Source organism: Acartia tonsa, chromosome 13, assembly GCF_053477335.1.
Source record: "Acartia tonsa isolate MP-2025a chromosome 13, ASM5347733v1, whole genome shotgun sequence".
NCBI lineage: Eukaryota > Metazoa > Arthropoda > Copepoda > Calanoida > Acartiidae > Acartia > Acartia tonsa.
The window spans coordinates 23,567,499-23,583,105 of NC_137272.1; the positions used below are offsets into that span (position 1 = coordinate 23,567,499).

Genomic DNA, 15,607 nt, shown 5'->3' on the forward strand with positions numbered 1-15,607 from the left:
TCTAAGCCTTCGGTACATATCACGTACTTCTTGGCGCAACTCCACGGAAATTTTAAGCACTCCCATGTCCATCTTCACCTTCTCAATGACATCGAGGTTCCTGGCGACAGTGCTTGACCTCGCGTCGTCTGAATCATTGTCAAGCCAGTACAGAATTTTTGTACACTGCTCCAACGACGCATAAACTTTATCTGCAACAGTTTTCTGCTCACTAGCTTCATCCAAATCACGCTTGAACTCGCGCAGCTCACTAGTCTCCACGGCAGGTTTTAGACTTTTTATTAGGTCAGATTGGTCCTTGACCTCACTAAAAATGTCACGAATTGATTTTACATTCACATTTTCACATGAACTAAAACTTTGGCAGGCTTTTAGATTGTCATAAAACACTTTTAACTGTTCGTCAAACACTTCTAACCTTTCACTGCCAATAGCGATAGCTCGCTCAATTTTCTGCTTTTTGGTTAGTGGCATATTGATTCACTAGGTACTTATTTCACAGAAAAATTGTCACAGTTTATTGCATCAATAATTCACTGGATGCTATTGATCTCTTGATGAATGCTAACGCCTATTCATCAGATACTTTGAAATTGTCTCAACCATGACACTTTGGTTGGGTATGACTTCCGAATTGGCGGGAAGTTCTCGAGATCTGTTGGCGAACATACAAACCCCCAATACCAGGAACCATCAAGTTTCAACAGCAGGTTTGAATATAGATTTATTGATGAAATTATTTCAAAGTCCTGAAATTACAAAATCAATTAGTTTATAATTCCAGTTATTTATAACCACGTAATCTTAATTGCTTTTTAAAAATCATTTTTCTCTACGATTAAGAATCTTTGGAAACTTTGGCTTTAAAGGAAAATTATTTGGTTTAATAAATCATTGTTAAATGCAAAAATAAAGGCACATAAAAATTACTAAAACATATATTAATCATAATTAAGTTTCATGCTTAGCTGGCTAAAGCCTTTTTTAAAACTACATATAATCGTCCTATACACCATTCTTCCTAATAAAATTAACAAATTCTACCTGAAGTTCTTATGGTTTCAAATCCCTGATATACTAGGGTCGTTCACACACTATGAGACCAATGATAGGCCCAATTTTGTTCTCCGAAATCTTCACACACTCATATCTCATTCAAAAGTAATGAACGTGCGCATCAAAATATACAAACAATCCATGCCGCGTCACATTTTGAAAGGAAAGCCAAAAAAGACGACATTTGCGCTTAGTTTTAGGATAATGATAAGGAATTAATTTCGAACTTGATAAACACAAAGCTTCCTCGAAAAGAGGTTAAGACAAAAATATTCCGGCATAAGTAAAATTTCTGGATAAATATAAGTTATTTCCACTTAAAATATTAGTTTTTTAAATTCAAAAAAAGATAATCAAGCAAGAAAATTTGAAGGCTTAATTACTAGTGGGTTAACATATTTTGTCCATAATTAGAAATACAACATGATTATTCAATATTTGCCCAGAGGCAAAACAAAATAAGACTAATTTTAAATGGGTGTGACCAACGTGAATGATAGATTATGTATATACTTTCTTGTTAAGAGAAAAGATACTCTGAAATTTGAATTAGAGGTCTGTTAGTTATTTTGGATGTAAAAAAAACTAAGGAGAAAATAAGATTTTTTACAGCTATAGCTGAGTGAAAATTTACATTACGAATGAACATCCACTCTACATTTAGATTACTTCGTCTGTCAATGTTCCATTCTGTAATATATGATAATCTCTGCTGATATCATAGATAGAAATAAAAAAAATTCCTATTCAATGACATCTCAACATTTTTAAAACTTGTTTCGTTCATATTTCTGTGTTTTTTGATTAGTAAATCATTTTATACCTCAGATTACTTTATATGAATGTTGTCGTCTTAGTTTGTTGATAAAGAAGGCAAAAATTAATTATATGTGTCCCTAAAAAAATATCGTATCTTGTGATCATAAAATGTACAAAAATGTAATGAAAATTCAGAATGTAGCGTCCTGATTTGATAATGAAATGGCATATTTTGATTTTGCAAATTGTAGATGTAAATGAGGGTATATATAATAGAATATTTCATCCCAGCATGGTCGGATGGACGAATGTTATGTAATAAATTGCAACACTGCACTGGTTGAAAAGTTTGTACCATCCAAGGTTTGATAAAAATACCCAAAGTTTTTAAGCCGACGAATAAAACTTTGAATACATGATAATTAGCAAGAACTTTGCCTACTTTTATTAAATCCTGGTTTGCTGGTTTCAACCTAGTGTGTTGAAACTTTTCAACCAAAAATTTTGATCAACGTGAGGGGTAATTTTGTCATTATCAAAATGTATGTAAATGTATCAATCGTTGTCCTATCCCTATATATCCCTGAGTATAATTTACAATTTTTGTTTTGGAAGACACTAATTTTATAAATAATTCTTAACCTTCATGAGATCTTGTTTTAAAATTTCATTCCTAGAATAGGCACTTTGTTATATAGGCCATTTCTAAAGATATATTTAGTTAAGTTACAGCTAAAGAAAGACTATTGTTGAGTTCCAATCCAAGTTCCAAGTTCATCTTCGATTAATGGGATATAATTTGTACTCGGGGGATGGAAAAATGTATGTTTATATATGTAAATGAGGGACAAGTGGAAATTTTATGTTTATTTAAATGTATGCACTTCTTTTACACATTTTGCAGGGATTTAAACATTTTTAGTTAGGTCAAAAAAAATTTAAGACACATATGAAAAGTGCCTTTACCGAAGGATCTCGCTAACCACTAGACCTTGGTTCTCCTTTACAATGTAGCATCTCATAGGTCATTTAAATTTTTTTAACTATATTGTTCCACTACCCTCCGAAGAGATATTGTAATAATGGATACATGTGCATGCATTTATTTTTCTTGGGGCCAATTTGAACCCAATATTTATTGGATATTAGATAAGATTCACACTTTACTGATCATTTCACTTTTGTCACCGCTATAGATTTTTATTATTTTCATATTTGCAGACTCTACTTTCGTGAACAAACCACAAAGAACATAGAAATTAATAGAGATAAATTAGTTTCTAATTCTCTTAGTAATAATTTTTTATTAGTATATATAATTTCCTTTATCCAATGATATTTTAAGGATTGAATAAAGATCTTATCAAAGCACTTTTAATTCAATAACAGAAATTCTTTTTAAACAGAGATATCTCACATGAAAATATTTCTTTCCTTCCTCAGACAAAATTATGACTTTTATTTTTTCTTTTGTATTTTTTTTAATTAAACGTAACCAATTAAGAAATATAATTTTTAACTGGCACTTATCTCAGGATACCGTATCCAGGTGCCGTGTTAAACTTTTAAATTTCAAAATGATGAAGGTTATAATAGATATGATCATGTAAATTACTAGTAGCTGCGCCTTTAGACTTAAGTGGAATGTGTTTCCTATTTTGCGTTTAAGTGAGGAGCGAATGGGTGTTGTAATCCTGGGCAAAAAAGCTAAAACCTCTATAATGAATAATTTGATTAGTTAAACAAGTCTAGTGTTTTCTAAAATATTTATAGACAAACTAGTGGTTTAGCCCCTAACCATACCATGAATTATCTTTATTCTAGTACTTATTGCTGCACCTCTATTATCTAGGGGCTTGGAATTCGAATTGGAAGAAGAGGACATAAAATAGCATAAATCCATCCTTGGATCTTCCCTAAGATGAAGAACTAAATCGGTTGAGTTATTAGCAAGAGCTCAACTGACAAACAAAAACCTTACAACCTTATAGTTATAAAGAAGTATATCCAAGCAACCAAACATTACATAGCTCCTCTGGCCGCAAGGATGGAATGACTCCTTAATTTCTTTGTTATAAAGACATCTAAGTAGTCATGTAATCAAAGGAAAACTGTTTTCAACCTTCTAGATTTAATGTTTTATCAAATATTTCAGAGTTAAAATGGATTATTAAAATGGAATCAGCTTTGGAGAGAATACAACAATTTAGGTAATTTTAAAGATAATACCGAAATCAGAATGTCGAAACCATCTATCTATCTATCTATTTATCTATCTATCTATCTATCTATCTATCTATCTATCTATCTATCTATCTATCTATCTATCTATCTATCTATCTATCTATCTATCTATCTATCTATCTATCTATCTATCTATCTATCTATCTATCTATCTATCTATCTATCTATCTATCTATCTATCTATCTATCTATCTATCTATCTATCTATCTATCTATCTATCTATCTATCTATCTATCTATCTATCTATCTATCTATCTATCTATCTATCTATCTATCTATCTATCTATCTATCTATCTATCTATCTATCTATCTATCTATCTATCTATCTATCTATCTATCTATCTATCTATCTATCTATCTATCTATCTATCTATCTATCTATCTATCTATCTATCTATCTATCTATCTATCTATCTATCTATCTATCTATCTATCTATCTATCTATCTATCTATCTATCTATCTATCTATCTATCTATCTATCTATCTATCTATATATCTATCTATCTATCTATCTATCTATCTATCTATCTATCTATCTATCTATCTATCTATCTATCTATCTATCTATCTATCTATCTATCTATCTATCTATCTATCTATCTATCTATCTATCTATCTATCTATCTATCTATCTATCTATCTATCTATCTATCTATCTATCTATCTATCTATCTATCTATCTATCTATCTATCTATCTATCTATCTATCTATCTATCTATCTATCTATCTATCTATCTATCTATCTATCTATCTATCTATCTATCTATCTATCTATCTATCTATCTATCTTTCTATCTATCAATCTATCAATCTATCAATCTATCTATCTATCTATTTATTTATGTCTAGAGGTTCACTGATAAAGCACAAGTCCCAAGCATCCAACAAAGAATTTCCTTCAGAATATTCAGAGGTATTAGTTTTTCTAGTTTTAAATTAGTTTTTCTACAATTTAGGTTAGTCCGTCTGTCTGTACTTAATACCTATTTATATTCTTACATTTAGGTATTTTTAATTAGCTTATCGATTCCAAACAATAAAAAATTTATTATTTTAACAATAAGGTATAGTCTAGGAGTCTTAGAAACTTTATTATTAACTTCAAAAAGGTCCTTACAGAATTAACAGTAAGAAAACTACAAAAAAGTAGTATAAAAATAAGATTACTACAGTGTGTTTTTTTTATGAGAACTTTCTTGAAAGCAATTTTACCTCACTTATAGTTATCAGAATTTAATGATTAATGGCTTATTTTCTTTGTTTTTTAAGGCAATTAATAGAACAACAAAAAAATATTTCAGTTTTTATTTAAAAAGTACAGTAAAATCTAAATTTCAAAACTTAATTGTCAACATATAAAAATGGTGTTAGCGCATTTTTCTTTAAAAAATGGATTTTCTGTAGTCGACTTTGGGGGGCCAGTACTCCCTCCCTGGTTGAGATATGACCTTTAAACTTTGATATGTTCTAGTACATGTTCCTAATAGTATCTGTATACATTTTTAGCTCTATATCTTAACTTTAAAGTGTTTAGCAGCCATTCTTGCAAAAGGGTTGATTATTTGAGCATAAGAAAAATGCGCTAAAACCATTTTTAGATGTTGACACCTAAGTTTTGAATTTTAGATTTTACTGTACTTTTTAAATAAAAACTGAAATATTTTTTTGTTGTTCTATTTATTGCATTAAAAAACGAAGAAAATAAGCCATTAATCATTAAATTCTGATGGGGTAAAATTGCTTTCAAAAAAGTTCTCATAAAAAAACACACTGTATTTACATACATGAACTACTATTTACAATTATATAATTACTATTTATAAGTATTTATACATATAATTACTACTTAAACTTATATTATTTATATTAAGGATTATAATTCTGTATCTGAGACAGAATCAACAGTTAGGAAAGGAATATTAAAAGCCAGATCAAATTATGTTCAGGTAAGTTTTAAATACTTTTCAGTAAGATGTAATATCTTTTAAAATTGGATATTAGAATATGTGGATATTGTGAGGGATTCTAACATACCCTGATTAAAGGTTTCTCTCATCTTTTTTTATATAACAATACCCCAAACGGTAAACTTATGACTGTAATCCATCCCTCCACTGATCAAGGAGGAACGTATTGACCAATATTTGAGGACTATATAGCAGCCTAAATTGACAACAACAAATCGACTGGCGCAATACTTAATAATTTATATCCATTCTGCTATTTTTATCATCTTTAATAAGATTACTCTTTCAGAATTGATAAATAAAACATAACAATGTTGTCAGTTTTTTTCTTATACTTCTCAGTCCTGACAACTTACACTGGACGTAAAAAGCACTCCTTATCTTCTTCTGTATAAACATAAAAACGTATAAAAGTGTTTAACTGTATGCTTTGTGGATAGTGCCAATTAAGCGATAAAATATTAATAGTTATTTCTCGCATCGTATTATAAACAGCTTTCCGCGGATATAAAATGTAAAATTATGAGATTAAAGCAATTTATCCGTAAAGTTCTGACGCCTTATTGACCCCTTATTAAATGTAGAATTGGGTTGGGAAACCCCAGACAAGACTAGAACCATGTTTATCTCCGTAGGATAATATAGAATATTAAAACCTCTGGCACTCATGTTAAATAAAGGATAGGCTAGCAAACTAGAATGATATTTTTATCCGTAAACTAGCATAGAATATTGGAACCACTGGCACCCATGTGGAATAAAGGACTGGTCAAGCCCTAGGCTAGCCAAGACTAGAATGATATTTTTATCCGTAAAATAGCATAGAATATTGGAACCACTGGCACCCATGTTGAATAAAGGATTGGTCAAGCCCTAGGCTAGCCAAGACTAGAACCATAAATTTTACCCTAATGATGATAATGATATTATAATAAAAATTACACGATACAATGGATTCATTCTAGAACCAGGGCAAGGAACAAAATTATAAAAAAAAAGACTTTTAAGGTAAATTGGTACCTATTTCTTCAATGAGTGACTTTAAAGTAAAATTGGGGGAAATGAGATATTCCATTCACAGTTAGAACTTAAAAACAAATGTTTTAATAGGGACTATAAGATAATTAATCATCACGCCTAGTTTAAAGTTGTAGATGATTATTTTCATTTTGATTGCCCTCTTCCTCGCAAAAAATAACATTTGTTGAGTAGCTTCGCTACTAATAATTATTCCTTTCTATATTAATAATTTTCTTCTTAAACCCCAATCATGTCCCAAGAACTGTAACAAAGATTAATAAATGGACGATATGTAAATACACGAGAGAGGAAAAACAAAAGATATGCATCCATTTCTGCTCATAAAGTATCATACTGTCGTATAATCCAGGGATTTTAAGGGATAAGACAATGGTCAATAAATTGATGTACATCCCTAAAAATGATCCACAAAATTACCCCTCCTGTAGATTAAAATTAGTGGTTGAAACGTTTGAACACTCAAATTAATTAATCAATCAATCAAAATTCACTTAAGTCCTCAATGTTGTTAAGCCAACAAATAAGAAAACGTTATTATAAAACTTTGGGGAATCTATGCGGAAGTGAATGTAAACTAAAGCAAAACAAAAACTTAAACAAATAATACAAAATAGATATCAATAAGATTTTTTTTACAATTTAAAAAAAAGAAATAAAATAATTGATAAAAGCAGAAGTTATAAAAAAAGTGGTAAAAATAAAATAAAGAAATAAATAAAAAATGGCTAGAATTAAATAAAGTGCAAAATATATTAATATATCTAAGCAACTAGCCAAAAAAAGAAATTTTAAAAATAACAGAAATATAGATTAAAATTTAATTGCAGACAGAGAGAAAAAGAGAGAGAGATAGACACACAAGATGACAGAAAGAGATAGATAGATAGATTGATAGTTAGAGAGAAAGAGAGGACGAGTTAGGGAAGAAATAAAGAAGAAAGTGAGAGAGAGGAAGAGAGAAAGAGAGAGAGAAAGAGAGAGAGAGAGAGAGAAAGAGAGAGAGAGAGAGAGAGAGAGAGAGAGAGAGAGAGAGAGAGAGAGAGAGAGAGAGAGAGAGAGAAGAGAGAGAGAGAGAGAGAGAGAGAGAGAGAGAGAGATAGAGAGAGAGAAAGAGAGGGAGAGAGAGAGAGAGAGAGAGAGAGAGAGAAAGAGAGAGAGAGAGAGAGAGAGAGAGAGAGAGAGAGAGAGAGAGAGAGATAGAGAGAGAAAGAGAGAGAGAGGGAGAGAGAGAGAGAGAGAAAGAGAGACAGATAGAGAGAGAAAGAGAGACAGAAAGAAAGAGTTAAAGAAGAGATGAATATAAAAAGGGAGAGAGAAAGAGATAATAGAGGGTTAAGAAAGGCTGAATAAACAAGTAAACATATATCATTCACAGATAAACAGATGGACATCATAGATAGATAGACAGATAGACATAAGAGTCATGGACATCATAGATAGATAGACTAGAAAGAAGGGATTTGCAGCTACAGCAATTTTTAACGAGCCCTAATCGTAGATAAACCGCAGCAGAAGTCACAGTAAAATAATTTTGCATGTCTACATTTTCAACAAGAAGCATTCAATCAAAATCAAAAATCAATCAGTTATCAAAATTTCGTAGCCACAGCAAAATTTTCACACCTAAGCAGCCCCAAACGAACCATGTTAAAAATGCGCGACTGGCGGGCCCTAGCAGAAAGAATTATGGTTTTGTTTCTCCACTGTTAAAATGGCTATTAGTCATAGTCAAGCTTGCAGATTGTCCTTTAAAATATTTTAAGCGAGACTTTCCTGTAGAGCACTGAAACTTCCCCCCCTCCTCCCTTTTTAGTGAAATGAAAATAGGTCAAAATTAGTTTTCTTTTCATGTGTTTATCTCCTGCTTGGGTCCTACTATTGCGGGGCTACCCAATATTTAATATAAATTAACAAGCTGACCTAAACAAACCCAAAGTAGTAAACAAACAAAATAAAAACTCCCCGCCCCGCCCCCCCCCCCCCTCTTTTAATTTCAATTGAGAAAAGTGGTTTCTTAGCACAACAAGGCACTTAGAGGAAAAAAGCCCTTTAAGGATTAAATTTATAGTGTCGCAGCTACTATACACATAATTTAACCTTACTAGTTATTTAAATCATCAGCTTGCAATAAAGATACTATCCAATTAATGCATAAATAATAAAAAATCACTTCCATCTAAAATAGTTTTTACGCAAATTTTCTTGATTATCATGTACTTTTCAGCGTGATTCCGCGAGGAAAGAAATAATACGCTTTCAAAGATGCCACGCAGCTGAGTGTTGTAAATATAAGAAATGAAGAACAATAGGACCTGGTTGATGATATATATTTCTTATCAGTTCTAGGATTAAGGATAAATATACAAATTTTAATCATATATTGTTTGTTTAGGTTTCATTTTCTTCCTATTTAATTCTCATACCTATTTTGTACTACCCACTTCAACCATCCCAAGAGGGGAGAGAGCAACCCCCCACCCCCCTAACCCTTAAAGAAAAATTTTTCTGTAGCCTAAAATTTTAATAACTACTACCTATTACAGAAACTTCGTATTTGTTCTTGGGTGGTTTTATGCTATATTTAAAAAAGATCCCTAACCCTTACAACATAAAGCCCATACATGCTAGGTAGGCAGCCACTATTTATACAATATATATTAACAGAAGTGAATTTTACTGATATTTACAGTTATCTGTCAAATATATGCCTTTACACATTACAAGATTGAATTTGTAAATAATTATTCCGATCCTTGAAAATTCTAAATCTAAGTTTGATTTATCTGCAGTCAACTATATCTTTAACATATTCAAATTTATTAAACTTTTAAACTGCTTTTAAAACAGCCACTAAACTCTAGGGACTTCTCCCTAAAGAGAGTGGATTACCTCCCCCCCCCCCCCCCCCCTATGCATTTTAGTTTTAAAAGGAGCTGGAAAAAAATGAGGGTTATGATCTCGGGCAATTCTTTTACGCGGGGGTAGGAGGTTAGATTTACCTCCCTTGCAAGATTTTGGACATTAACCTATCGTGGACTTCAATTGTTTGTATAATTAAAGGGATCTTATTTGACTAACATATGTACATACATATAAGTTAGTGTTACTCTTTAAACATAAAGTATCATAAGACCTAAGTATATTGGCATGCACTATTGTATGTAGATTTAGGTATCCAGTAGTATGTTAATTCTAAATTAAAAACTGTATGTTCCTAACATGGAAATTACTACTGACGAACACAATTAGTACTGTTGGACTATATTTGGATACAGTAGTTCTTGTTTTGCATTAAAGTAGCAAAAATATATTTGTTAACGGGGACAGTTTCAATTTGTCAAATCTGATCAGGGGACAAATTCACAAAAGAAATATCTATCAGTTGATGGAGTATAATATTAGGACAAATGATTAATTTCGGAGGATAGCTGTAAAAAATATCTATTGTAGCTTTGGGTATTCTATTGATATGAAATTTTTATATATAATATATGGCAATAATTAAAAGTGGTTATGGCTGAAATTTTGAAAGCATATTAACCCATTAGTGCCGAACCGGACATTAAAACCCGGTTCCGAAAAATGGAAAAAAAACCGGTTTCCGGCTTCATAATTGCATCATTCTCAGTAGGAATCCCCCCTCTACTACCCTGGCTTTCATTTCCCCCTGGAGCAGGCAATTTAGCTTACTTCCGTTTTCCGGTATAGCTCAACAAAATTTGAAAATCATGAAAATTCAAAATACCCCTTCTAACTTTTTTGTTTTTATAGTAAAGTCGCTGATTTTTTTCGTGAAATCTAATGTTTATTGACAAGTACATCTATTTGTGAATTCGATTTATTCAAATTATTATTTTTTATATGATTCTTTATCGTTTTTTTACGCCCTATTATGACCCGGTTCGGCTTGGCCATAAATACCCGACAGTTTTAAAACCCGGCTCGGTTTCGGTTTTTATTACCCGGTTTTAACTTTTCAACCAATAAAAATAACAGTTTACGTCATTAGTAAGGGTTTGAGCCACCCTTATAACCCTAGTAATCTCTATAGGTGTCACCCAATAGTTTTATTCTCGTTTTCTGATATGTAACACCCAAATTTTATATGTTCTTTTTTTGTAGTGTGTGTCTTTTAAAACTTCGAGCAACGGGTTTTTTTTACCCGAAAACGGCGGCACCTATAGCCGAAACACTAAATTTGAAATAAATCGCTTCATATTATACTTTTAGCTCTATAGATTACATGAGGTTGTGTAGTTTTCAATTTCGGATCGTATCAAAGTTCTAAAAATTGTTCATCTCACTTTTGGCGTTCAAAAATTACATTTTTCGATTTTTGGTCAAAATAACCGGGTTTTTACAGCAAAACCGGGTTTTAACGCCGGCGGAAACCGCCCAAAACGGGTAATAATGCCTGGTTGGTATTTATGGCCGAGCTGAACCGGGTTTTTTTGCAACTTTCCTGTGCACGCCACTAGAGCAAAACAAAAAACACGAATTCCGTTTTGACCATTATAAAGCTTCCCTGAAACTTTCAGCTCGATCGGCACATAAAAGTGGCGCTCGGCACTAATGGGTTAACTTAACACTTTAACTTTACGGGACAGCGGAAAGTGTCATGTGAGACGTCAAAATGAATAAGTCTTTATTGATCTCTCTTTTAGGGGATAGGATTCCTTTACCCTTTCTACTCTCATCCTTCCTTTAAAGACGTATTTTTATGACATCCCTAACTTCATACAAATATTGATATAATAACGACACCATTTTTGACAGAGAACCTTTTTTAAACATCTTTTAATCATTCCCTGTCCTTACCCTGTATTCCTAATTTATTCTGCTGGAGAAATGGTTACATAGTATTAGATACCCTTTTAAATAATAAGGATGATAGTATAGTTTATGATATTTTTCATTCCTTTCCGATAGACTTTATTCAGATGATATGAATCGATAATATCATAAACTACATTGAATCAATGAGACGAAAATTCAGACTGACGGAAAAAATATAAATGATTACCCAAAATTTTGAGAATTTCGTCCCTGTAAAGTCCTAAAAAGTTTTCATTTCTAATCATTGTCAATCATCAGTTCACAATAGATTGCCTTTTAAGTTGCCAGGCAAAACTACCAAAATTTTGACAATTGTTTGGAGCGAAGCCACTCATTTAGTGACGTCTGTATGTATGCCTTTTGCATGTATGTATAATAGATGTAATCGTTCTTGTTTTAAATTAACTTTTTTTTTATGTTTTCAAAGGGCTGTAAGGGTCAAAGGATTAACTAGTGCCTAGTATATTTTAAACTTTTTTACTATCTTACCTTACTACAATTACTACACTTAAAATAATGACAGATGTTTAAAAATTAATCTAATAATCAGAATGTTTTGCTTTTTTAAAACATTACATAGCTGTGTTTAGTGCACTAGGAAAATTGGGGATAGATGTCACCGCTTTTGACCTACCTATTCTATTGACGTCATAGCAGAGGGAGAGAGAATGGGAAGGCCAGGGGAATAGAAACCCCCTTAAAAAATATTGTGTATAGGTATGCCAAAAGCAGTGACATCTATCCCCATTTTGCTAGGGCACTATAGACTGCTACAACAGTATTTGATTATCTCTCGGCCTCTAGGAAAGGAAAAAGGAGGGCAGAAAGATATCCTAGAACCAGACATGTAAAAACGTTTAAAAAGCTTCCCTAAAAAGTACTATCGATTCTGACCAGCAGTTACTGTACTCTTTAGTCTCATACAAAGTATTTGACATCCAATTATAGTTTGAAATGTTTTTTTTAATAATCTTGTTTGTAAAATATTGATAATTTTGAATGCACACTTTGATTGGACATTCCTTGAATATAACAGTTTAGTGGCTGAAAATATTTATTCTATCTTCAAAAAATCCTAATAAGAAAACTAAATTGTAGCTGCTGCACTTTATGTAATTCGCAGCCGCAATAAAGTAATCAATTTACAGCTGCTAACAAGTCATGCTATTTAAGGACCGCTGCGTAGATTATAGCAGCGCAAGTAAGTAAAACATTTGCTGCTGTTCGTTATAGAATCATACTTTTTAAAGGAAGAAGAAATATAACCAACCCCCAGCTGTACATATAAGATTAACCCTTTACAGTCGGGCCCCTTGCCGCACCTTAATCGGTCGGGGGGGGGGGGGCGTTCAACGCCCCCCCTAATTATCTCAGTTCCTATTAGAGCTAGAGGGCTAATTTTTTTTGTGCAAGTCCCCTGTTTGATAATTAATTTCCGACCTTTTATAAGTCTAAGTCAATTTTCGCTTCCTTCACCCTTTTATTTAACAACCTTTGTTTTTAGGTCTTTTTTTCTTTAAAAATTTCCCACGGCTGTAATTTTCTTATTTTTGAAGCTAGAAGAAAAATTTTTTCCCAGAAAATGTTTATTTTTATGTAAATTTTACATTAGAAATATCAAATATAAATTTCAGCGGCCGCAGCTGTACTTGGCAGCTGCCAGCCGCCGCAGTCGGCGGTCGGCGGGAAAACGGCGGCGGATCTTCATGAAATTTTAATACGTTATGTAGACATGTAAGAAAAGCTTAAGTTTAAAATTTGAAGTCTCTAAGTCAAAAATTGCGGCCACAGGAGCCTTTTAAAGATTTCTGGAGACCTGGAGAATCAGGACCTGCAGGATCATACCTGGAACCTGAAAGTGACTTGAACACCTGTATTTTACATAAGGATGTACTACTAGAGGATTTTTTAGTATTTTGGTATGATAAAATGCTTTGTTTTAGTCAAAAAAATATTTTTGCTCTTTACCTGGATGACCCTGCCAGGTTTGCTGGCATCCTGTGCCCGCCAGTATGGAGATATTCAAAAAATTCCAACTCTCAGTTATGTGTCATACCCATACTTAAAAAGTCAAGCAGTTTGGGCTCTTTATCTTTCACACACAGAAAATGAGATAGAAAAAACCGGATGGGGGGGCGTTCAACGCCCCCCCCCCGACCGTTAAGGGTTAAGATCTAAGCAATCAATACAACAACAAATAATTTTTTCTTTGCCTTTTTTATATTCAATGATTAATGTGTCCTGCTTCTGTACGTCGTATTATTGTTATTGAAGCGCAGCTACTCCAAAATTAACAATTTAAAATCAAAGATGGTTATTATTGAGTCAATGAAGTATTTTTAGTTCACCTCTACTAGGCAAATATACTTTGTTTGAACAACTTTTATCTTGAATTCCTAAGTGATCATTGTAAGCCATACTTCTTTATGACCAAGGCATTCCCTGCCACACGTAATGTTATGAACATAATATATCAACAATACTGTAAGGCAGCCTGTAAGTGTCATTATTACCAAAATATCATATTTTTGTTCATCTATAGCCTCATAAAAAATATGTATTTTTTTAGGAAAGACTTATTTTGCCGGCTGATTTTGAGAAACAACTTTCAAGAAAAGATACATTTTATAATACCAGGTAAAATGTTTTCTCTAATATTTTCGTCTTGGTGTACAATTTATAGGGGTGGGATAATTGTTATTAATGAATTAAAAACCAATTAATGTCAGGGAGTAAGGGAGGGGACAATGGATCGAATGTTAAATTTTTAGGAGTCTCAGACTTTGGGTACTGGCTTAAAGGGAATGTGCAAGAATTTAGCAGGTTCTGACTGACTTTGGGAACTAGCGCATCAAGTGCCGCTAACTCGCTTTTTAGTTTTGAATATAGCAGACGAGTATCAATAAACTTAATTTGTTATGGTGTGGCTGGTTTAAAAAAAAATCTCCAGAGAATATCCTTTCATAGATAAAAACTTTATTGTAATATTTGTGTAATAAACACTCTAAGAACCATTAAAATTTAGGGTTATGGGGCTATTAGGTTGAACAGGTTCCGGGAGATTTTTCTAGTAATTGATTACAGAATGGTTACGTCAGTCTGATGTGCTGGTAATCTAATTTTCAAATGAATGTTTTTTTTCTTGGAACTTTTTTCTTATTATATAATTTTCTAAATTTTTTTAACACACTCTTTAAAGTTTCCCTATTTTCTGGATATATCTGGATTTCATGGTCATTCAGCGAAAACTCTTAAATTGAATTAATTGCCCATTGTCCCCTCCCTTACTCCCTGTATTAATGTAATGATTCTGAATAATTAATATTTAGGGATCTAGATTCTGGAGTAGCTTGTTCTGAATATAACAGTTCTGCAGTTCTAAGTGAACAGGTTAGTCTATTCTAGGGCATTGGTCAATAAATCACATTTAAACTTTATTCTTTCTGTAAACAATTATTCATAGAACCGAGTCCAACTAAAAGCTCTTTTTTTAAATTTCATTCATTTTGCTCTTTATTTTCATTTTTAGTTAGCTTTGTCTGTAAAAAAAGACATAGCAGATAACGGCATTCTGCTCTCGGAAGTTGGCCAAAAATAGAAAAGTTGCGAATGTTAATTCTGCCTAAATTTTAAATCTTAAGTCTAAGACAACAAAAATAATGAACTTTGTACCATTTTTATATCCCTGATATTGCAACA

At 32.1% G+C, this 15,607-nt stretch overlaps 1 protein-coding gene across 1 annotated transcript in view; it reads left to right on the forward strand.

Moving 5' to 3' along the window:
- The first annotated feature begins 3,974 nt into the window (after positions 1-3,974).
- The window catches only part of LOC145303946 (monocarboxylate transporter 10-like), a 77,960-nt gene continuing 66,327 nt past the window's right edge, over positions 3,975-15,607 (forward strand). The window contains exons 1-5 of the mRNA XM_080145617.1: positions 3,975-4,025; positions 4,914-4,977; positions 5,936-6,010; positions 14,478-14,545; positions 15,238-15,298. Coding sequence (XP_080001743.1) covers positions 3,991-4,025; positions 4,914-4,977; positions 5,936-6,010; positions 14,478-14,545; positions 15,238-15,298 — 303 coding nt within the window. The 5' untranslated portion in view covers positions 3,975-3,990. The remainder of the gene's footprint in view (positions 4,026-4,913; positions 4,978-5,935; positions 6,011-14,477; positions 14,546-15,237; positions 15,299-15,607) is intronic.